Genomic DNA, 25271 nt, shown 5'->3' with positions numbered 1-25271 from the left:
TTAGCATCCCAAGCTGTCACAAAAAATCACATCACCACATAAAAATCCTTAATATTCACAGACCAAGAACTTGTTAAGGAAACAAAAATATGCTTTACTGTGTTTAAGAAACTTTTCATTATAATTATTACAGATAATGCGTTACAGATTAATTTGTCTGAGTTCAACATGAGCCAAACACCGGCAATATTTTAATTGTAGTTTGAACTCAAAGCCCAAATGAATTACCTTTAAAATTTTTTGACATTTCTCAGAAGCAATTTGTGTTCAGTAATTAGTATGTGATTTTATCTGCTTTGTTATGCCGTAAGAAAAACTGTCCATGGTTACCAGCTGTTCACACTTTCACAGTTATCAGATGCAGTTTCTCTAGGGGGAAAAGGTTTTGCTTTATGTAAAAACACACCAGCTGTTGTTAGACTTTTAGGCTCATGAGTATGACTTTAATTATATATATATAAGACAGTGGTCTGAGGTTCTCCATCTTCTCCGCTGTTCCCCACATGTTTCTGTCGCACCACACATCTTCCTTAGGGCTCAAGGCCCCAGACAGTCTAACAAGATGCTGCGAGGCAGCTTCACACACCTTGTAAAGTCACAGGATGCCAGTGTAGAAGTAAACTGCTTCTTGGAAACCCACAAAAAGTCCTCTTGGAATCAAAATGAGCAGTAAGCAAGGAAGACGAAAAATGGTTCCGGTCTTATTGGCGAATCTCTTTTAAGACAGTTAAGCATATGGGCATAAAGAACACTTGAGATATTTGTTACAGTTTAAATGCAGCTGACAATGTCCTGACAGTGTGTTAAAAATATTTTAAGATGTAGTAAGGGAGTTCTCCCTTTGAAAACAATAAAAGTGAGGAAAAAGCATAAAGGATCAACTCATTCCTTAGACTTCTGGGTACTTGCTTCATTTGTCAATTATAAAATTGAATACATTAACTTATTGTGTATGTCACCACAGTCCTTTGCACTGAATCAGTATGTCATTAAAATAAGTGTCAGAATTTTATCCAACCAAATGCAGAGGGTAGATTTCAGAAATTAGTTTATTGTAATGTTTATTTATTTTGTGTTTATTTTCATTCATTTATAGTTTAATGAATTTTGACCTTCCTTCCTTTCTTTCTTCCTGTTAACATGAACATAGGTTTTGAATGAAAATGAGTAGTTTGTAGAAAAACGTTTATATAGTCTACCCCTTTTCTAAAACATCAATTCACTATACCATAAACAACTAACGGTTTCTGCAAAAATATATTTTTTAAATTTATTGCTGCTAACAGAGCCCTGAACATTAGGAAAATGGATCACACCACAGCATGCCACAAATTGCTACACTGACATACATTACTGACATTGCTTGTGAAAAGTCACAATTTGAAATTTTGTTGTCTGCAAAACACTGAATGGTATAAATGAATCCGGGAGTTTCCATCTTGTATGAGGCATCTAGATCCCTAAGGTCATAAGAGGTAGGTTCACTCCAAGCTAAACGAAGAGAGGAAACATCATGTGCAGAAGCATTTAGCTTCTTTAAATTAAGACGGAATATTTTTTGTCTAAGATTACATTATGTCTTTCAAGTATTAGCTACATACTGTATTTGTTTTAGATTTCATGCTAACATTTCCTTAATTTCATATCACATTTAAATTTCAAGAATATTCTTGTAGTTTCCTCTCTTTAATCGTCTGTCTTTGTTCATCTATTTTGAGTTACTTTGTGTATGATTTGCACTATGCAGACACTAGCATTGCCTGGCCTTGCTTCATAGACTCAGAACAAAAAAAGTGTAGATTTAAGGCTGCATTAAAAAAAAGAAACATAAGATGTTAAGGTGCAAAGCAACAAAGGAGGGAGTGGACACGAACTACACACATAACCAATTCAAAATATATGACTACTTACTTTTAATATATTTCCTAGCTTGGACTGGAGAACAGTGCTTTTGGTGAGCACTGCAGCTTTTTATGTGGCAGCTTCAAGGAACTGCTTTGTAGCCGTTACTTAAGTCTCCCTCAGGACTCACTTCAGCTTCTTTTTCAGGAACAGTCATCTGCATGGTCTTAATGAAAATTCTAGACACGATATGTCTCAGCGCACAAAAGTAACCGGCGTGTATAGTTGTCTGCCTGTGTAGGAGGAAACACCAAGTCCGTTTCTCAGTCACTGTCTGCGTCATTCTGTCACCACGTCCATCACTGACTCACAGCAAACTATGTGACTGGAGCCTGATTTAGACAACTCAAGGCATCCTGTGCGCCATATGACAAACAGCTGATATTTTGATTCTCAATTAGGCCTTGTGGCTATTATTTATTGCCGTGGATGTAGATATCATTTTCATACAATATGGACATGTGCTTGCAGTCACCTCACAGTAAGAGTGCGTGCTGAGCAGCTGCCATCAAGTGTACAGCTTCTAGCAGCTTACACAAGAGAAGGCTGGTTGCCTTCTGTTAGCTTGACGCTTTAAACGATAAAATCTGACTATGATGTTCATAAAACACTATCTGCTTCCATCTCCCTCCTACGCTTCCCCCAGAGTTCTCTTGTTTCTTCTCTTTCTTCCTTGTGCTGCTCCACAGAAAGTGTATTGCATGGTCAACTCTGTCGCTCCTCCTTATCGTTGCTTTCACACATCTTGGATAAATGAAATCTGCCGCCATTGGAGCATTTCCCCCTTTGGATTCCCTGATATTTTTGTTATCTGAAATCGAATCTGGAGCTCTGTGCATGTCTGTGGCTCTCTTTGCTTGTAATGTGGCCTGAGAGCACAGAACTACCCAGGAGGAATATAATTTGCTAAGGATAATTGAGTGAATGAAAGAGGCATAACAATTACCAGAAAACGCATTGTAATCACGGTAATTTTTAATCAAAATTCTTCTACACAAACGCTTGTGATTTTCAGTCAAAAATCACTGCTCAGTTACTCATTTTCTTGTTTAATTTGTCAAAATCTAAAAATAGATGACAATTATGAGCATGATGCCATGTCTTTTGAGGAAAAAGAGAAGCAGAAGTAGAGATATCCAGCTTGGCCACAAATCACTGTCTTCCAGACTTTACCTGCGCCTTGACGTGCAGTCCCAGTCCCTCATCTGGTGACAGGAACAAATTTGTCATCCTAATATAGATGCTATCATTGCTGAGATGAATGTACTCAGGCCTAATTCCCATGCGTAGCGTTTGCTAAAACATGACATGAGGGAAGAGCAAGAGCAGCTTTGCCCTACAACCGCAGGCCCGGTTGCTTGCAGCCTGCAAGAGGGTCTCTGTAATCAGATTTCTGTCCTTCAGGTCAAGATTTGTCACTCACCAAGGGCTGGGAGTGTATGTGATAAACTAATGACTGATGAACTGATTCAAGACAAAGGCAGACAAAGAAAATTCAAAAAGAAAAAAACAGACAAAGGAAAGCACAATCCTGGCAAATGTGTTCACTTTGAATGAAAGAAGATTTTTGTGCTACAAACAATCCCTTTGGTACTTTTGTAATGCATGAACTCATGACTTCAAGTCAAAATGTATTTATATTTCTGGCTCAATATGACATGACACAGATTGGGATAACCTTCAATAATGTATGGCAGTAATAATCTAGGGCATTTTATGGACAAGAAGCTGCACTGCCAGTTGCTGAGGATGCAGGGAACTGACTATGGAAACAATGAATGCCATGTGTTTGGAGATGGAGTTCTGGGAAGCATAACCCAGATTTCCTGGACTCAACAAAGAGCTGACCTCCATGAATCCATTTTGCTGGTAGTTCCTTCTATGCACTGATAAAGCAATAGGTCTGTTGCAGATCCCGTATCCTGATGCTGTAGCACAACTGACCTAAAACCTGAACCTGAATTGATGTGGTGGTGGGTAATACCTCCACCCATCAGGTGAAATGCAGTAGGTTACCATGGAAACCCACGCTGCAGGCATGTGGAAGGACATATCTGACCAAGTATTTGCAGATGTCTTAGTTAGTAGGTCACCTCCTGTTGCTTGGACATCAAGAAATGTGATCGCTACTACTCCTTTAATAGACACCTACCATCTAAAGAAGTCATTTATTAAGTGAAATGCTGTAAACAAGAGAAAGGCCATTTTGTTTAATTTTACATTTTGAATATATATGCAATTTATTGTTTTTCTTTATATTTAATTTGTCACAGAGAATTATATAAACAAAAACAGTTGTATAGCTGTTTAGGTGAGAGTTAGACATGAAAGATAAACTCTCAAATTCATCTCAGATTTTTAAAAAAGTATGCTTTTCTTTTCTTAAACTGTGCACATCCTCTAAAATGCAAAAAACTTCAATAATAAGCAGAATTTTCACTTAACATGTCCAACACAATACCTAATTCATAGCATCCTGTATGCCAAACTAACATCCTTTATACTGTTATTACCTTGTATTATTCTAGCATTCTGCCATAAATTTTGCTTTTTATGATTATATCTGCTATTGAGAGAGCTGGTCTTTGGACACAGAGTATCATCCTAATCAAAGACCCGCAGCTGTAACAGGGCCAACGCTAGCCATTTGAATGACCCAAGCACAAATGTTTTCTGGTGACATGCTTTTGTAGGATATCCATTCTGCAGTTACTACTTATAGTTTTGAGAAATGCACTCATTGTTGAGCAAATATTATTAGTGATATGAGAAATGCACCAAGGCAAGTGCCAAAAACTACAAAACAAAAAATCCCCAAGGTCTGCAGAACTTCTTCACATGAAGTTATATATTATTTTAGACTAACAGACTTTAACACTGCTGCTCAAAGTAACAGCAGGGGACAACATAGGGTTGACTGGGGAGAGCGCCACAGAGAAAAGCAATCTTTTCCTCAAGCAAAAATGTTAGTTTTAAATTACTTTTAAATTCTTAACATGCTTTACACATTTTTATTTCTTATATCCCTATGATTACTATACTCATAATTATTTTTCACAAGGCAGATTTTTTGGTGCCCCATGCGCAGTGCGTGATCTGTGTAGGTGGACATTGGTAATAAACATATTGAGAGAGCTGGTATGAACAGTGTTTGTGTTATGTGTTATTTGCAACTAAATAAATACATGCTAACAGATATTCTCTAGAAATTAAAATTCCGCAATTACATTTTTTTTCTCAAAAAATACAGCAGGTTTACTTTTTTTCCCCCAACATTTCTATCTTGCCCATGCTGGACTATATTTTACTCATACCTTGGTGGAAGCATAGGGAACATGGAATGAATAAGTCAGTGTGTGGCTTATTAGCACCTAAAAATTATTCAAAAATGGAGAGAGACCTGCCTGCACAACTCAATGAGCTCTTGGCACAGAGTTTCTGTTCATGAATCTAATGTTTAAACTGGCAGATCGCTGAATCTTGCAGGAGTTGGATCTCATGTTTAATAGTTGAACTGTGCTCTGTTTTCATAAATCTTAGCTGAAAATTCCTGAGAGATTACAAGGTGATTCATAAAAATGCTATAAGGCTAGCAGTGTTCTTCTTTTTTTTTGTCATGTGTACGAAAGAAACTGGAAAATTATAAATGCAGTTTTCTCACTGACTACTGTGCATAAAACTAAGTATGTATGCCTTCAATGCTGCTAAGTTGTATTAAAAGCAATGTTTCATGGAGTATACATGGCAAGCACAATGTTGAAGGACAGTTTCCATAATGGCCCCCGGTGAGCCTAACATGATGAATATGGGCTGTCGCTGCAAGTGAACGCCACAGACCTGGGTCCACTGCAGGGCAAAAGGGTTACCTCCTTTCTACCATCTGTCAGCTATAGGTGGGCACAACGCCATCATTTGGTCTGAAGCATCACCACCTCAGAACCATAAAAAGTGCTGCAAATAATTTCAGGGGCAACATGATAGTTCTGAACAGTCTCAGATGTAAATCGCAATACATGCTGTCCTTCATAAACTGAATGAAATGAAATATCATCAACCCTTAAAAGCAGCAATGTGCATGTCAGTGATGTATGTGTTTATTACTTCTGCTTTTAATTCTTTTGTCTAAAGTATACAGTCTTCTAGAGGTACGATGGTCAATCCTGTACAACTGCATTGCAGGGGAAATTTTATCCTGAGGATGTTTTCTTTTTCTGAATAATTGAAAACCCCATATGCTTCCAGGGCCCTTACACTCACACTAAAAACTGCAGTATGATTCCAAGTGTGTGAGGCTGATAATTTGGACTTTTTTAAAAATAAAGTAGTACTCATCTAATGTGACTGAAATTCTGCTGAATATTCGCTTTCTCATTAATGTAGAAGTTGGTTGCTGTTATTTTTTAACTAAGAATCTTGCAACACAGATGTCTGACTTTTAGTTAATGAGCCCAAACACTTTCTGGCAATTTCTCGGTAAAATTGGTAGACATTCATTTAACATTAAGCATTGATCCTGTTCACTTCCTAATAGAAATATGAGACTGTAATCTGGCATTATTCTCTGCAAAGTGTTGCAATATTTCAGAAAACTAGGATTTGAACAAATTAAAACTTTTCATGAACAAAATGCTGAAAATTTACAAAGTGAAGACATTTTTGTGAATTAGTAACAAATGTAAACATTCTGTATAATAGGTAAAAAAAAAAGAAAAAGTATTCACATACTTTAAAATTGAGCTCAAGCACATTTGATTAGTACTGATCATTCCTGACACGCTTTTGCAAATTAATTGGAATCCAGCTAGAGTAAATTCATTATATTGAACGAGATTTGGGAAGGAATACACTTGTCAAATAATTACCCCTGACAAATCTCTAATCTCAAAGCACAAAAATGTATACCAAGTGAAGATGTATTGATGCTTTCTGTTGGCTCTAGATCTATTATCACTAGTGATAGGTTACTACGCCTGAAGTAACTTTTTCCCATGTTTATTTTGAAAGGAAAGGCTCTTTTTCAAAGACATCTTATTATTGTACATTATATTTTTTTCAATAAACAGGTTGTCAAATACCACACCAAGGTGGTATTTGACATAACAAAATGCCCCAGTGAAATTATTGCTAAAGTTATTATCATGTCACCAGCATGATGAGAACAATTAATTGTTTGTTTTAGTTGTTCTGATTTTTTGATCCTGCATTAAAATTAACAGGTCACTTAGTTTACAGAACGCCCCACAAAGTGCCTTCGTGTTTAATGTTTGCAGTTTTTACATTCATGAGTTAAAAAGAAAGGCAACTTCAAAGTAATTTCCACAAATATCTACTATGTCAATCAAAAGCAAACTTACTGTACTATTGTGAGCACTTTGTTGCTAAGTAACTTGATATTTCGACAGCGACATAACCTTAAAGAAGACAGTCACGATATGTGGAAATAAAATGTCTGACTCTGTAACTGACAGACTGATTATTCCTTCCTGCACTCCTGAAACTTAACAGCCTGTTAGGTAACGGGTTGGTAATACTACAAGCTTGTTTTTGTTCCCACTGAATATTACTTAAAATGTAGTGTGGTTTAAAACTTTTACAAATGAAGTAAAGAAAAGCTGGAAACTGTGAAAAAACTGTGATGAAAGATGTTTTCCATGGCATCATTATAAAAGATAAAATATGTAGAGAAATAAAAAGGATATTTACACATCTGTTAACTAATAATATACCGACACGAAGCGATGCATTATTGTGAAGTGGAGAACAAAACATATGGCTATCACTTTTACTTTTAAGTATTTTTTACTGTGATATCTCTAAAGAAAATCTAGTGCAACCACACTTCTTTAGAAGTGATTTGTTTAAATTACAATGTTCACATCACAAAGAATCCACCATTTGCACTGTAAAACATAGCGGTGGCAGTATCAGGCTGTGGAAATGTATTTCTTTAGCTTTCTAAGGGAGAAGACGTTTAGAGTTTATCAAGAACTGCTGAACCTAAATAAGGAGCAATCCTGATAGATAATCTGTTAGAGGCTACAAAGACTTCAGACTGGGCTGGAGGTTCAGGTTCCAGCTGGACAACTACCCCAAACATTGCCAGACCACAATGGATTAAATCAAATTCCAGACATTAATCCACTTGAGACTGTGTGGCAAGACACAAAAACTGATATTTGTATACTCCCACCATTAATATGATTGAATTTTGACTATTTTGTGAAAAGGAATGAGGCATTTTATTTGTTTTTAAGACACCTTAGACACCCAAAAGGTCTTGGGGCTCTAATTACTTCTAAATGTGATTCTACAGCATACTAACTCAAACAAACTCAATACAAATGTTTGGCGCTCTTTTAAGACTTTAAAATAAATTGAATATCATGCATCAATTTTTCTACCACTCTACAACTATGATACATTGCTACTGTATATGCAGATAAAATCCCATTAAAATGCATAAACATTTAAAGTTGTAACGTGACAAATCCGGGTGCAAAGGGTAATAATTAAGAAAGGACTTAAATTAAAAAATAACTAAGTAAAATATACATAATATAAATGTAAATTAAACCCTTTTGAAGCTCAACACTGTGTACAATTAGGAGTACTATTACACTCGCAATAAAGAAGCGATTCTTAGCCATCAGATCAAATTTCTGCGAGTAAATTTCTGGGTGTGACGCTGAAGCATAGCCTGAGTTTGTAAAACAAATCTTGCAAGTATCACAACTATCACAATAATGCCTAAAGATAGCAATGAATCCAATAAAGGTACATATTGCAAGGCTGATTATGAGGGCGAAAAAGGCTCCAGACTGTGTAGATATTGGACCGAAGGTTGCTGAAGATTTTTCACTCCAAGATTATTGTGACACTAACTCTATTATACTATGTTTGTAAGAGTCACAGAGAGTGAGCCTTAAAGGCATCCAAACAGTTCACTAAAGGTATAAAAGTGGAGCATGTCAAATCTGCTATTATCCCCATAAATAACAGAGCCAGATTTTGCTTTATCGTCTCAGGAACCAAACAAATACAGCCACTGTGAACCAGTTCAGCGTGAAGTCAGCCATGTGCTGCGGTTGCAAATGAAATGGCCTTCAAAATGTGTTTTGAATGTCACTTACTTGCAATGAATAGCCATTACATCCACCTCACTCAGGGTTAATACTGAAATAGGAGGGCCAATTGGCCATTTGGTGGCAATGATGTGCCATAGTGGTCATTTGTTCTCCCTAGGAACAGGATACAGTCATATGTTTCTTGATGGTTTTTTTCCTCAGAATCAAGCTGTAAAACTCAAATGGTAGAGTATTAAATGCTCATGAGAAACATGAAATCCTGAAATTTTATATTGGAGTTTCTTGGAATGTGTCACTGATTCATAATGGTCTTAGACTGAACATTAGGATATTTGCACATAATGTTTGGCCATATAGATTTCATATGTATCAGTCGAACTGCATTTAAGGGAATGTGTTTATTGCTACTTATACTGTATATTCTGCCATGGGTCTTGAAGGTCAAAAGTTAATGGTAACTGGGTAGAAGAAACTGGTAATTTGTCTACATGTTCCTACTGAAGACAAAAACGGCGATTACTCTGTTTCCTACCTTACCATGTTTGCATAGTTAAAAACCAAGAGCCATAATCAGATGAAATGAAGAGTACATTGTGAAAAGCCTATTTTTGTAAATTCTGTGAAGGTGTGTCTCTTGTGATGACCGCCTGTTTTGTGTAATTGTATGTGTGATGGGTAGTGGAAGTTGTACTGAATGATAACAAGACACCCTACTTTTGATGCAACCTCGCCATCTTATTTTTTCTCCTATGATCTGGAAATGAATGTTCAATGGCATCCAAACATTGTCAATGAGTGTTGCTGAGTGATTTTTTTATTTTTATTTTTTTAGCATAATATTATTCAGAAAGTATGTCAGAGTAAATCAAACAACACTAATGTGAGCAAATCTTTATTGGTGCAGGAAGAGTATTTACATAGAATAGCATGATGTTCATTTTCATGCAATTATTGGCTCATTGGTGCAACATTCAAATAATATTTGAATAGAGCTTGCACTAGTTCTACTGTAGTAAAGAATTTTTTCTTTATTGGTATGCTGGTCAGGAACATATACTTCATCTATCTATCTATCTATCTATATACTGTATATATATATATATATATATATATATATATATATATATATATATATCTATATATATTGTCTTTTTTGTACAATCACTATTAATGTATGAATATCATCATGAATAATGCACTTTGCTTATGCCTGAGTCTGGTGTCTGGTACATGTTGACAACCCATTGCCACACTTTGTCATCATATTAAAACAAGGAATGTAGAAAAATGTGTGTTCTTTGTGTTCTGCATACTAATACACTGTCAAATTATGGCCATAGTTGTTTTTTTTTAATCACAGTATATAATGTAGCTCTCTTCTTTCTGTATACTGCCCTTGTCTGTTTGAGAGACACTGAAGCTATTACCAACTTTAGATGATGTTCCAGCAGACGATACTGGTGAATGTTGGATGGCACCCTCACACTTGGAAATTCTTCAAAGATTTATATACTGTATGTTTGCTGGCTGGTGTAGATAATACCAAGCAATGCATGTGAGGATCCATCACTGTCAAATGCAGTGGCTTAGTGGCTCTTCTAGATAGCTGTTGTTCGTCTTTCCTTTCTTTTTGTTTTTTTTCTTCCTTTTTCTCCTTGGAGGCGTAAGTGTTACAGAAAGTAGGGTGGCATCACTCAGGTGAATTTGATTAAGCATTAGCTGGGATTAACTGCTATTTACAAGGGGTACATCCCAAATATCCTCATTCTGGACTAGCTGTTAAATTAAACAAATTAACTAGAAAAAAAGGTGTAATAATAATGTCATAGGGAAACAGTTTTTTACCTTTTTTATATTAAATGTACAGACAAATGAAGTAAGCTGGAGAAACGTTGCTAGCAACATTTCGAGGTATACATTTAAATATATTCAAAAGACAGGTCTTGATGACATGCAATATGAAGCATAACAATTCAGAAATCCCTGAAAGACGATAGTAACCCTGAGGCCAGCATGTGGCGTAGTGGCAGACCAGGCGCCCCATGCAGCTGTCCGGGGTTCGATTCTTGACCCTGGGACCTTCAATGCACATCTTCCCCCTTTCTCTCTCTGATCATTTCCTGTCCTAAATACTGCGAATAAAGGTTAATAGTGCCTCAATAAACCTTCAAAAAAAGATGTTTCCGTTCTTTTCACAAATGTGTTGATAAGTGGCCCCTAATATTAAGTCGTCAGGCAGTATGTTGGATCGCTGATTGCAGCCTGGTTCATGGTCAAAATCAACTTTGTTTGACATGGTGAAAGCAGGTTTGACAACACCGCGTCAGATCATTATACACGTTTGGTCTATGCAATGTAGCTCATTTTGGTGCAATGCAGCAAGGGACAATGGACTGTGTTGCATCATCTATGGCACTAAATAATAATATGATGTAAAAGTGATGCAGATATGGAAAGAGTGCAAAAATAATATACTCAAGTAAAAGTACAGTTACTTTAATAAAAGCGTATTTAAACATAAGAAAATGTACCAGTATACATTTTTACTCAAATTAAAGTAAAAATGACCAAACTAACTTTAAGTTACTTTGTTACTTTTTTACAAGTTCTGCTGCTGTCTTTAGGATTCTCTTCAGCTCATCATCTCCTCCATCTCAGCATCCTTCTCTGCATCCTCCACTTTATCTATGAAGCTTCTCTGTTTTCCTTTTTCTTCAGAACCTGGCAGTTCTGATCTTCATCCAATAGATCCTCTGTCCCTTCTATTTAATAGTTACAAATAACTGTCTCTAAACTAAGCACCTGATGGTTGGTTTTCAGCTTTAACTAATGCAGATTATAATCATAAAAATTATTTACATTTGTTCTTAAAATATTGTTCTGAATGCTTGCATGGCCATAGTTTTGAACATAAATTAAGCTGATAAATCATTATCATAATGATAAAGGCATTTATCATTATACTGTACATGCCTTATAATGATAAATTATATCATTATTTATCATATGCTTATACTATTTATGAATAAGTATATCATACTTATATATCATATAAGTATGATATACTTATGTCATACGTTGTAAGTATGACAAAGTTGCCTTTATCATACTTATAGATAAACTAATCCCTTAGGTAGAGCCACGGGTTTTCTTTATTTTAGAGGTTAATTTGAACTATATTTGATGGGGGTTTTGCACCTCTGTCTTCAAAAGGATGCAAAAACAATGAGATGCATCTTAATAATAATGCATCAGACACAAGTAAAAGTAGAAAGTTTTGTAAAAAACGTAAAGTTCAGAGTACAGACAAACTGTACCTAATTACTGCAACGCTAGTTACTTCCCAGCCCTGCAAATTTTTAGTAATGTTTTCACTTGTGCCATTTTGTGCTTTCATTAGTAAAAGTGTGCAAAAACAGAAACCCACATCCTATATTAACAGATGCTCATACTTTTATTATAACTGTAGGTTGATTTGGATGAGTCATCTTTCCCTCGACTACAAGCTAATTTAATTCAAAATGTTAATGATAACTTGTAAAGTGTGGAATGGTACGACCTCATCTTATTTAATGGATATCTTCAATTTTCACATTGTTGAGGAGCTTCTCTTAAAGTTCAACATCCAGAATAAAATAAAAATAGAAATCAGGTTTTTGCAATAGCTGCACCAAAATATAGAAACATTTTAACAATTTGTAGACTCAAGGTCAAGTAAATCACTGCTCAACTTCATACCTTTTCAATTGATTGCATTAGAAAATGAGTAAATACTGTGTCTTATGATTTGTTCCTAGTTCCTCTTTATACATTTCTTTGTCTTATTTATTTTGTTGCTTCATAGCAAAGCACATTGGTCAACTTTGGTCAAGTTTTGAATGAGTGCCCAATAAATAAGTTTGAGATTCACATCCAGACGAAGGAATTCATATCCCGTCTTTGTGATTTTAGGTACACAGTTGCTGTTTCATTGTCAGTAAATTTATGCATAAGCATGGTCTAATTGGATGTGATTAAGCACTGCTGTATATAAATACACTATTAGGACATGACAGTTCAGCAAAAACAATACTGTACCTGCTCTGCATTCAGCAGTAAGCAAACACAGCAGAAAAAGTCACTGCAGAGACAACCAATTTAGAAACTATGAGCATATGAGTTACAGTCAAGGCAAGGCGCCTGTGTCATTCACTGTGTTTGTACTGGTTTAGTGTCATCTTCTAAGATTAAGTCATTCCAACTGGGATTTGAATTCAAATCTCTTGTAAAGTTAATTTTATCTCATAAACTTTTTTTTTTTTACTGTGGGTAATGATTACACTACTCTGCTCTAAAATGACAACCGTCTTGTTAATAAAGCATAACTTTGCACTGAGGAGCTGTAGAAGACTATGACATGACATTATCCATAAACCAAAGCCCAGCGGATTCCAAAATATCAGCCAGACAAGTATTCAAGGAACTTTCAGAAAGGGCGTGTGAGGAAAGCCAGAATCTTCAAAATCATTAGCTGGAGCAATGCAAGCTGACACGCCCTAAATCTGTAGAGCAAGCATCACTTAAAGATCTTACTGTACTGGAATATTTACAATGTGTGCAAAGCAAGTGAGCTCTAGTGAGCAAACCATTTTTTCATAAAATCTGAATGTATATGTATTCATTGTCCATCCATTAGTTTCTCTGTAAAACTTGGAGTAATTTAATTAATAAAAAAACAATAAAAAAATTAAAAAAACAAGAGCCTCTTAATAGTTTTAATATTTAAGAGTTTTAGATTAGACTAAAAATTATGTATTGTATGACTGAGAATCCTGCAGATTAAATCTGTGCAATACATGTGATACATTTTGCAAGAACTAAGTATAATAATATATTTTTTTAGGTTCTATATTTTATTTTTGATTCTTTTATATGGAAGAAGAAAAAAATAAAGTGTGTTTTATTTTATTTTGATCAATTCTGTAATCTTGTTTTACACTCACTCTCACATTGCAGATGGAATGAGAAAACAGTGAATGAAAGTTTTCCTATTTTAAATTCAATGACTACATTCAGATTTCTCACCAATTCTAGTGTCTTTGAGTGTCCTAAGAAAATAGTGTCCTACTGCAGTAACTCATCAGGCTGTTGTGTTAAATACATCCCGATGTTCTTGAAGTCTCCCAATGACTACACTTTTCCATGCCTCATTTATCACCCACCCACATTGTTCAGCAACTCTTTAATACTGTGACCTTTTATCTTATATGGATGCCTCTGATGGAACTGTGTAGCACTGTATTCACATACAAAAATAGCTAAGCCTGCTCATTTGTTCTTTTTTATTCCATTAAATTAAATACATCTCTGAAATTTTAAGTCAAACTGGTATCAACAACTCCCTGTAGATCCCATGGATGCTTGCTGACATATACACTTTTTAAACAGGTACAAGAAGCTAGCCTTGATTTTTTACTAATCCTTCAGTTGGAAGTGTGAGCTCAGAGAATGATAAGAAGGGGATGAATGCATTGCATGACTGCAACATGGAAAATTGTTATTGATTAGAGTATTCAAGTTTATCATTATACCAAGATCATTTCAATACTTACATTTACTTTCTGTTTCATTCTCTAAATCACCAAACACTCCCTGTCTTTCCCTCTCATCCCTCAGTTTTCTCTACAATAATGGACATAAATAAGAATGAGCTCAATTTTAGTTAATGTTTGTTCCTTTCCAGCCAATTCAGTTTGTGCTTTGGTAACATTTCACTAGGAATTAAGACATAATAATAGCCTTTTGTCTGTTACTCCACCAGCTGGGGTGTGCATTCATTCTGCTGCAGAATGTTACTTAATAATAAAGTGGAAGAAAGTGTGTTAAAGCACTAACATCACTAATATTTGAGTGTTCACAGGCTTTGAAAAACAGATTTAAAAATGTCTTAATATGTCTAAAATAGATATGCAGTGGTTTATTAGAATTTGTAGCAACAAAATTGTTTTCTCAACATTTCAAATTGAGCTATTAACTTATTTTTTGTAATTACAAAACATGTATACATTTTAAAAATTATACTAAACCTATCTGTACTATAAGACTTTATATTTCCCAACCAACTCTTATTAATCAAAAAATAATTAATCCATAGTGATTTTAAACTATTGACTGATTAAACCTTAATAAAAAGGTTCTATGATGATATTTAAAGTTCCCTCTATGCTTTTCCTGTGAATGAGTGCATGAGTGATGACACTTTTTATGTTTATCGCAATAATTTCTGGTACAATTTATTGCCCACCAAAATTGGTATCATTACAGGCCTACTTACTATACATACTTATGATGTAAGACTGATCCATGCTTTACCCTGAAGGACTTAATAGAATAAGTCTTCTTTTCTTGGCTAAAATAACCCATTAATTATCTGATAACGTCATTGGATATGACACACATTTTGACATTTAAGAGGTAACACACACCTCTATCACCCTCAGACACACCCACCTTATCCAACCATATCTGATTACTATCATGAGAAACGCTTGAAAGGGCACCTGCAGATGGTACTCCAGCTGTGGAATACATTACTAAATATGATTGTTTTTTAAGTAAAACAAATGTTAGCTCAAGAAAGGACATGTAACACAAAATAAACTCAGGTATGTACTGCTTTTTAATGATTGCTTATCCAGTGTTTGCTTATCCACTTATGAACATCAGTGAAATATATCATGAGATGTGTATAGAAATGAAGAAAAAAATATATCCCTACCTGCTGAGGTTCCCGCGGTGTGGTCTGTTTAATTCTCCTGGTAGATGCGGTGGTGGTGGTGATTTCCATGATGGATGTGGATGTTTCCGAGCGGTTGGCTGTGGTGCTCGACTGAGGTGTGATAGAGGAGGGAGACTCCCCAACCAGCCGAACGCTGCCCTGGATCTTTATATTGGGATCGCCCTCGGCGGCCATGTTGAACACCTTTAGGCCATTGTAGTAGAGACCTGAGAGCTGGCCCTGAAAGGATCGACTCCGATCTCGCTCCCAGCCCCCAATTTGTATAGTAGTTTGGCTGTTGAAGATTGTAAGCTGTCGCCCTGCAGAAAAAGAATGTTACATACATACAGGAACGCTAAACTGTGGACTCAACCACTTTCACTAAAACAGGAAATAAAAGGACAGAAAGACAGATTATTTGCCCAATGGCTAATGGGACCAATAAATTACAAGGTATCTGGACAAACCCTGGTAATTTATTGTAGTTATAATAATGAGATGACAATAAAAAGGGTGAGTAAAGTAAAAGCTGAATGTGAAAAAGAAATAAAAATTAAAGCTTTGCTAAAAGGAAATTCTACCAATAGTAATAATAATAATAATAATAATAATAATAATAATAATAATAATAATAATTCAATGAATATATTTGTAAGAATTTTTAATAAAAGAATTCACCAAACAGGAACTGTTTTAAAAATGCAAAATATTTTTTTCAATTACAATATAAATAAAAAAAATAGAAATACATATATGTTGTTATTCTATTGTTGTGTTATCCGACAGGTTTTCTTAAAATTCGACATAAAAAATAAATAAATAAAAGAGTGGAACAGGCAGCGAGAGTAGACTTTTCATGTATCTAGACTCAAAAAAATTAAAACAAAAAAAAAACCAATAAGACCTTGCATTTTTACTTCTGACCCTTTTAGCAAAAGCAAAACAGGGGGGAAAATTAAACAGTTGTTGCAATTACAAAAAAGATAAAATATGAAATAAACTTTGCATACAAACAAGAGGAATAAACACCAAAGGAAAATAATAAAAATGACAGGGCTAATAATATTTTAGCTCACAATATGAATTAGTTATTGAACTATGAAAACACAGCATGCACTCAGTTTATTTTATATTACAGTTTCTTTATCTCAATGACTAAACATGTTTACAATCGCTGTTAAAGGGACTCAAAATTCTAATGCCAATTGGTATTGCATACTATTTATCATTGCTAGCATTTTACCTGAATATATCAAACAAGACTAAGTAATACCCTGTAATCTAAATATAATAAAAAGTGTTTCAAATAACACTTAAACACCTATGAATAGCTAAACTACAACTTTTAGAACTATCAGTTATATTTACAGCAAAATACTACAGTACTTTATAGACATTTTTTATGAGTTTGGATACATTTAAATTTAAATTCATATTTACAGTCCCTTTAACCATAAAGAAACACTTATTAAAAGAGCTGACATCTATAAAGTAAATACATTATTATAAAAACACTACCAACTAAATTTAACTGTTCAAAACATTTAAATTTTTACGTTTTACTGAACATTTGCTTTTTTAGGTTTATTATTTACAAAATGGTGCTACAACTTGGTTAAGATCAGTTTATTTTATTTGAAGTTTTAATCAGTGATTTTACCTTTGTCGAGTAGCCATTCGTCAACTACTCGACCGAGTCGGTATGGGATTCGCTGTCTAGCAAGCGCCAGGCGTTCGTTATCAATGTTGCCTTTAAAGTTTAAAGAGACATTTCATTGGTTACAATCTGTAAGGTCAAAGGTTAGATAGTCATACTTAAAGCTGGAGTTAAAGACTGCACAAAGTTAATTTAATATTTATTTATAAATTTAAAACACAGTATTTACTAAAACATAATTTGAACACACTGCACTCTTTTTATTTTATTTTAGCCAACAAATTAGATTTAGTTTATCAAAAATAAGTGAACGATCATGGAACCGTTTCATTTTAATTAATAAGGCTATGTTATTAAACAACCAAAAGCACAAATTTAAACATAACCATTACCAAAAACTTCCCTTAAAATTTGTATTTCCTTCTGCATCTTTTTATATGACTTTTTGGCCAGCTACACCAAAGAATCATCATTTAATTTTATTATTATGTAAATCTTTTATAGTTATATTAACTTTAACAAATGTACCCCCCATTTAACAATAGCCTAATTGACAATAAATATTAAGATGTTTGCAATATCACAATTAAAACAGATTACTCTTAGAACATCTGGTCAGAAGACAATGTCAATGTAAGTTCATACACAGTTAACCCTGTAATAAAATGGCTTTGACGAAAGCTACAGCTGGTAGAGTTTTGAGTTTAATTGGATTACTTGTCAGATAGGAAAATCTTTTTAAAACATAGCCCAAATAAATCACATAAGAGCAGAAACCATCTGCACTCCAACATTGGAGGAACATGTTGGCTTTAATGAAAGAAAACTCTGCATTACCCTTTTGTCAAGGCCAATAACCTCTCAAAAACAGAAAACGTTCAGCAAAGTGGCACTGTCTCTGAGTGCTTTTCCCCTGGTATTGTCTGCTGAGATTGAATTCAGTCAGCTCTATTCTTCTGGCAGATTGACAATGTTTGTCCCATCAACTATATTAATTCAGTTCTGGCCGATAAAGGATCCTGTAGCTAACAATGAGTCAGCGGAGAAAGGCCTCGGAGAGGAAAAAACGGCAAAGAAATGAACAGAGGAGGCTAACCTTGTAACAGATGCACGTTTGATCAGATGAAAGGTCTTGGAGGTAAGGTGGCGCATAAAAAGACATTTTTAATCACATCAGCTTGAATTACTGCTGAGGATCAGCCACACAGAGAAAGGATTGAAGGCTTGTGTGTGCAGCTCATGGTGTTTGGATGCAGTTGACTGTGCCAAGTTGAAACACAATCGTCTGTGAGTGAGATTTAGTGGAGCACTTTGACCTCAGCAACAATTCAGAAAGATTTGTTCTGCACTCTGGAAGCCACACAAGAATCTAGGGCGTTTAATTTTACTTCATTAGTTAATGTGAGAACAACATTGTTAAACAATGCCCATTTTTCTGTTCGTAAAAAAACAAAACACGGATGAAGTCCAGTGAGCCTGTCATGAAAAGACTCATTTAGTGTATTTTTAGTCTGTTCTTTCAGCATAAATCATTTCCTTAACTATCATTCCTGTTACAGAAGGTGTTTGAATGTGAAACACAGTGATTATGCATTTCACTCATTTGCTTTTAGACCTAGACCGCTTTTAGACCTAGACCGCATCTATTTTACTTATTTAAAAACACTGTCTGAGAAATAATGGGTTCTCACCTAAGATAAGGTGAAACTCAAATGTAAAAGTATAGTCATTGGTTCAGAAATCATTATTATATTTGAGCAATTATTACAGATAAAGAAATGGTGCGGGTCATTTTCTCTCTGGCATTTTGTACCTTTAAAGTTTTGGTCTTCCAAATGTCTTTTTGTAAAACTTAGGGATGTTTTTTAAGTGTCCTGCAGTCTTAGCATGGAGAAGCACGGAATATGTCATGTTGGGACAGTAGGGATGGTGCCATCAGACCGTCAATTTCATTAGCTAATGTGTGTGTCGTCAATTTCCAAAATGACACAAAAAAATAAAAAAACTCATAAAAGAGCAAAAACTTGTGGGGTCAAAATAATATATAGTCATTTCTTAATAATATACACAAGTGTACTGAAACATAATTTATTTTACTACAGTGAATAATCTCACCGTCAACTGGATCCAAAAATGTATCAGAACTACCATTATTGGAAATATTATACAAGTGGCCTGAAATAAAAGTAGAATTTAGGTATTTTTATTATATCAATCTGTATCATTCCTCAAACTTCTTTACTAAGAGAAATAAAGTCCAAATTGACAGGGTAGCAAATTGACTCAGAGCCTTAAGGAATTGCTTGTATAAACAAAATAGCTTCTGCAAAGGAAAGAAGCCTTTAAAAATATTTACAAGGCAGTATGAAATCATCTATCAGCTGTTGATTTGATGTTTTAACAGTATGAATGCAACCATTAATGCAAACTGTGATGAAACACATCCTACAAGTGTTTGATCCCAGAGGGATTTCATATCACATAAATGAAGTTTAAAGAATAACATTGGTTATGATTTTCAATCTAAACACAATCAAGAGGGAACATTTCATTTGATGCATATTTAATAAAATGTAAGCCTTTCTATATTCTTGAAGTAACACAGACTTCATTCATTTACACTATGTTCCTATTAAGTAATTTCACATTATATAAAGAATTCTCTTTAAATTCAACAGCACACAGTTTAAAAGAGCTCCTATTAAATTTCCTTCACTCACTAAAGTGTGGTAAATGGTTTCCCCAAGAGTTTTCGGCACAGATTATAGCTTGCACGATTCAACATGGGTAAATACTGCATTTGTTGGGGGCAAATGTTTACGCAGCCAAACACAGCTGTGCCTCTCGGTATTTTCAATGAGACAAAATGATGAATAATCCTTGATTGCTGTTAGAATGGAACATTCATGGGATTTGTTAATTTCTGTCACCTCCATTTGCCAGTCATGAGGTGTTAGTTATGTCACCTCTCCATTTCCTGCCACTGCATCACCTCATCTGAGGAGAGGTCAGGAGCAGATTGGTGCTTTGGAAAAATGCTAGCCTACAGCTAATGAAAGGACAGTGAGGACATATAAATTTAGAGCCGAAAGGAGACACGTTGAATTTCAAGACATTTTCCCCTGATACTTTCATCATTAGTCAGTGTAAATTTGGGAATACAAATGGTGGTTTAATATGTTAAAGTAGTTAAAATTCAAAATAAGTTATCTGTGCAGCTACGAAGTGCAAATAAAATTATGAAGCAAAGATTACAAGTTTTTTTATTTTTTTATTAGAAATGTAAGACACTAATGGGAAAACCTTGGTGGCTGCCAGGTGCATATAGGCAAATGCTCTATAAAGTTAACACACATACTTATGCTCAGACAAAGCTTGCTATTGTGCCAGAATCCTTCACGACTGAGCAAAAATATGCACCAATTTTAAAGAGCTTATCTTTCTAGCTCTGCATCCAATGGCAGGCTCAGTCTATCGCTATACTGAGGTTAATTAAGTGTGGATATAATCAAGGTCTGATCATGTATTGATCCTCACTGCAGAACCATGGGGTGTTAAACAATGCTATCCCCCGGGCTTTGTTGCAGCTCATTCATCGTGCCTGCGAGCAGAGCCTGTGACTGCTGTTAAGCGGTGATTTGGTTTGGTGTGGGACAGCCTGTCTTATCTCCATTGCCAGGCAGCAGCTATTCAGCTGAGCTGTCCCACCCGACCCACCATGCCCTTACCCACTTGTTTTTTTTTTTTTTTCGTTAATGGAGTGGTCAGATAAGACAGCAACTTTATCTCATAACAAGCCCTCAGATTCTCACCACGTAAAATGGGCAAATATTCCAACACTCGGATTGTTTATGAGATGATGTTTATGAGGGCAATTAAATAGGAGAAACCTACACAAATCTCTAAATTGTTGTTATTCTCTGTGCTGGGGTAACATAAGATCTGATGGATGGATGCTGGCTAATGTATTCCAGGGTTAAACCTGGAATGCATTTTTCCACTTTTGGTTAAAATACTAAGGTAGTGTGCTTACACCTGAACCTGGTAATTCTAAGCTAAACAGGTATTTAAAACCAACTATGAGGATTATGAATGATTTGCTCTCATTGTGACTCCCATAAAATTTTCATACGGGTGGCAAAGCTAAGCTATAGTAAAAATTTTAGGAGGAAACAGCTAAAAAAAGAAAAAAAAGGAAAGTCATCCTCCTATTTTACTATTTTAGTCCATTGTCTGACTGTGATAGCCGTTGGATACTTCTTAAGCATGCTGTGTGATGACTTCTATGACAAAAGGGAAAGGCTGACTTTTTAGACCAAGGAAGAAAATGAGGAGAGATAGGCGGGAGTTTTGATGAATAAATCTCACACCCCTTATGTCAGAGCAGACACCAGACCACACTGTTGAAAAACAGTGGGTGGGATCGACATGGGGGGTGGCCAGACAAAGGTAAAAAGGGCATAAAAAAGAAGAAGGAAGTGCGAGCTAAGGAGAGGAAGAGACAGAGAGCACTGTAAGTGCACCAAGCTCTGATAACAGTAAAAGAATAAGGCCAGGAACTTCTCCATTATCTTTGTGTGCAGTGCGTGTTCATTGGATGCTTCGATAGGATACTGCATTGTACCCTCTGGGTTTGGCAGCACAATTGTGATGGTATTACTTCCACGGCCAAGGCTCTGGAGAAGCAACTGATTTTTTTTCCTTTGCTGCACAACCCTATTATGTACAGAAAAAAAAGAAAGATCAACCTAAACTACAACAAACAGGAGACTACTTATGTGTCTGAATGCACAGCTAGCATTTCAGATTCTCATAATTGTCCTAAAGACTTTTAATGGCCTTTAAGCATCCAGTATGAGACTTTTTAATGAGGTTATGAGGACAGTAGTTGTGGGTCTGTTCAAGCAATTACTTCCTTGCTTTTAGAGTGATATCACATCAGCCCCAAGTTCAAACTCCTCCTCTCTCCTCACTTTCCAGCCATCGTTTTTATCTTTCTTGTCCACATTTATTATAATCACTGTTGATCCGTGAGTGGCCTAAGAAGGACGGAGGGTTGCTATTATGAGTATGTTATAGGAATACATGGATGCTAATCAAACAACAGGCGAGCTGCGAGAATAATGACTTTGTGTGCTGGGGAAGGGGGTAGGACCATGCAGTAATTGTGATTAGATGTAATTAGTTTGCTACAGGCCTAATAATGTAACCGGACTTGGCATTGTCACCGAAGTGTGATTGGTGGGGATGAGGTTGATATTTTTTTCCAGCAGCATTTAAAACCCATCAACTGCCATGAGAGGATTTATGTACATAATATCCACCCTTCAGAATATGTTGACGAGAATTTAAATTAGTCAAATGTTGGGCAGACAAGCTTTAACAGGTTTGAAAGCAATAGATGGTCGCTGTCTTTTTTTGTCAACATTTACCTACTTTTACCCTTAAATCAGTAGAATTACAGCCGAAATGGACAGCTGGAAGACAAAAGTGATGTTCTGTGAAGTTATTAGTAATAGTTACTTTACATGGGTAGCCAGTAAATATGATGCCATATCGGATGCAATTTATAGAAAAATGAAGAAATCCTCAAGTGGTGGGAAGGCTAACAGAGGACTTCAATAGTAATTTGTTTATAGCATGTTCTTAATGAGGTACTACAACACTATATTAGTAAATATTACCTGTCTACAATTTCACAAGAGAGCACTGTTTTAACTTTTTTTCCAGTAACACCAATGCATTAGAAAGAAGTATGTAGTTGTAGTATGTAGTCTGGGTCTGTCTGTAACAGACCCAGACTGTTCCACCCCTGGATATTACAAATATGTTTCTAAATTTTCAAATATCAATCAATAATATCATAATATTTACCCTCTATTGGTGGGTGGCAACCAGGTGAACATTAATTGCAGCAAAATTTTAAAGAATGAGATTTTTAGCATACATAAAGCAGAGCTCCGCTAAGATTTTGAAACATATTTCAAAAACAATTGTAGCTCAGTTATTTCGAAACATTTATATTTTTGATTGACTAAAATAATTCACTGAATGGGATAGAATAGCTCCCCTGTTGTGGTTTGAAGCACAGACAAAAAAAATAAATTTTTGTCACAACCCCCCCAAAAACCTTTTGCATAGCTGAGAGATATTAATGTAGGAAATAATTTTACTTTTGTAAAAAAAAAAAAAATCCATTGCCTTGTTCTGTCCTCAACTCAACAGTCCAATTCAAATCCACCAGAAGTGGAGTCAACCCTTTCACTTTGCAACAGGCTGTCATTTGTGGGGCATCATCAAAAATAGTCTGTTTAAAAATTCAGAGTTTGATAACGTTTACTTGATTAAATCAAGTGTTCTGTCTGTCAGCATTTCACTGCTCAAGGGATTTGTTAACTTTTCAATAAACGTTTACTGCTGTTTTAAACAATTAAAGGAACTATGGTAAGCTAAATTAAACTTAAATTATTTTGACTTTAGTATAGAAAACATAATCTGTTTTCTATACTCTCTTAAATTTGTTATGGTTTAAAATAACGCAATTGCACTCTTGACAGGTCAAAAGGGTTTAGATGCATGCATGCACAGAGACTCACTTCCAGTTGAGAGTCATTATTAACCTAACATGCTTGTTTTTGGACCTGCGTGAGGAAGCTGGTTTACCTAGAGGGAATCTATGCATAGGGAGAATGTGCAATCTCCTCTCAAAATGATCCCAGCCAAGATTCAAACTGGCAACCTTCTAGCTGTGAGGCAACAGTGCTAACCACAGGAGCCACCTTATAGCACGCATCTTTAAATGCAGAGATGGGAGCATGACCGCGTTTAAATCTGCCTCACATCCCGTCACGACCACGTCAAAAACTTTCCGTTTTGCTTTTTCACCTCAGGCAAACTGTGAGGTTTGGGTTGCAGTCATACGACCATCTATCATTTAGATGAATGCACAATTCTCCACAGAAAGGTCATTAAAGGTTATGAAGACAAGAAGGAAACAGATTCTTTTGTATGTGTTTTGAGGCGTACACATGTTGGGGTATCGTACATCTTAACAAATGTGATCGTGCAACTTTTGCTTTTCTGGAACAATAGCTTGTACCTACAGCAGAACTCAGATTTGGATTTGCATCTGTCACTTTGACATGTCTTTGGCACTCTGTAGCTTTTGTCAAAGCCTTACAGCAGGTAAAGAAGTTAAGAGTTTCAACAACACAAACAGTAGCATCAAAATTTGAACAACTGACATTTTAAGACTTTACAGAAACATACCAGTGTTGCTGAGTTTTAGTGGTTCACCAGTAGACTACTGCATATTTTTCACCTTAAAAATAATGGCATAAAGTTGCCTTTCCTGAAAAACATGGCACATTTCTAAAAGGTTGAGTTGTTGATGGTTGGGAAAAACATTTCTACTACTTTAAGCCTACTTTTCTTTTTTTTCCAGTTATTTCCCAGCCATTACACAGGGCTGCAATTACTGCATTCATCTTCTGCTGTCATGTAAAGTGTGTTTATAAAAAGTGCTACACAAATGAAATTATTAGCAGCACTAATGACTAAGAAAATTAACACAGCTTGGTTTTTGCGTGGGTAATTGTGGTTTATGCTGTCAAAATGATGAATGTAAAAGTGCATTTCTATGCTTAAACTAGCTGTTAAAGGTAGCCAATCATCGACATGGTGTTTAATTCTCCATAAGTACTACATTTACTTTGACTGTTATTATAGGCTTGTCCAACACAAAGCCATTCATCAATTAATAAATCAATCAACTATATTGATGAAGAAATAAATATACGGCACACTGTTACAATAAAACTGGTAATTTGTCAGGGAATAGTCTATTGATCTAAGCCCCTTAGAGAGTAGA

The 25271-nt window shown here is 35.4% G+C and overlaps 1 protein-coding gene across 33 annotated transcripts in view; it reads right to left on the bottom strand.

Annotated features, from left to right (window-relative positions):
• LOC114137983 (neurexin-1a) overlaps positions 1 to 25271 on the bottom strand; it is a 259399-nt gene that overhangs the window by 22233 nt on the left and 211895 nt on the right. For 26 of the 33 annotated variants that reach the window (XM_028006859.1, XM_028006862.1, XM_028006867.1 and 23 more), the window contains 2 exons: positions 17405 to 17494; positions 15745 to 16064 (listed from right to left, as the gene is read on the bottom strand). In XM_028006859.1, the coding sequence (XP_027862660.1) occupies positions 15745 to 16064; positions 17405 to 17494 (410 nt within the window). The remainder of the gene's footprint in view (positions 1 to 15744; positions 16065 to 17404; positions 17495 to 25271) is intronic. The other 7 variants (XM_028006881.1, XM_028006882.1, XM_028006883.1 and 4 more) reach the window with 1 other exon arrangement.

Source organism: Xiphophorus couchianus, chromosome 22 (assembly GCF_001444195.1).
Source record: "Xiphophorus couchianus chromosome 22, X_couchianus-1.0, whole genome shotgun sequence".
NCBI lineage: Eukaryota > Metazoa > Chordata > Actinopteri > Cyprinodontiformes > Poeciliidae > Xiphophorus > Xiphophorus couchianus.
This window is presented reverse-complemented; position numbering and strand designations above follow the sequence as displayed.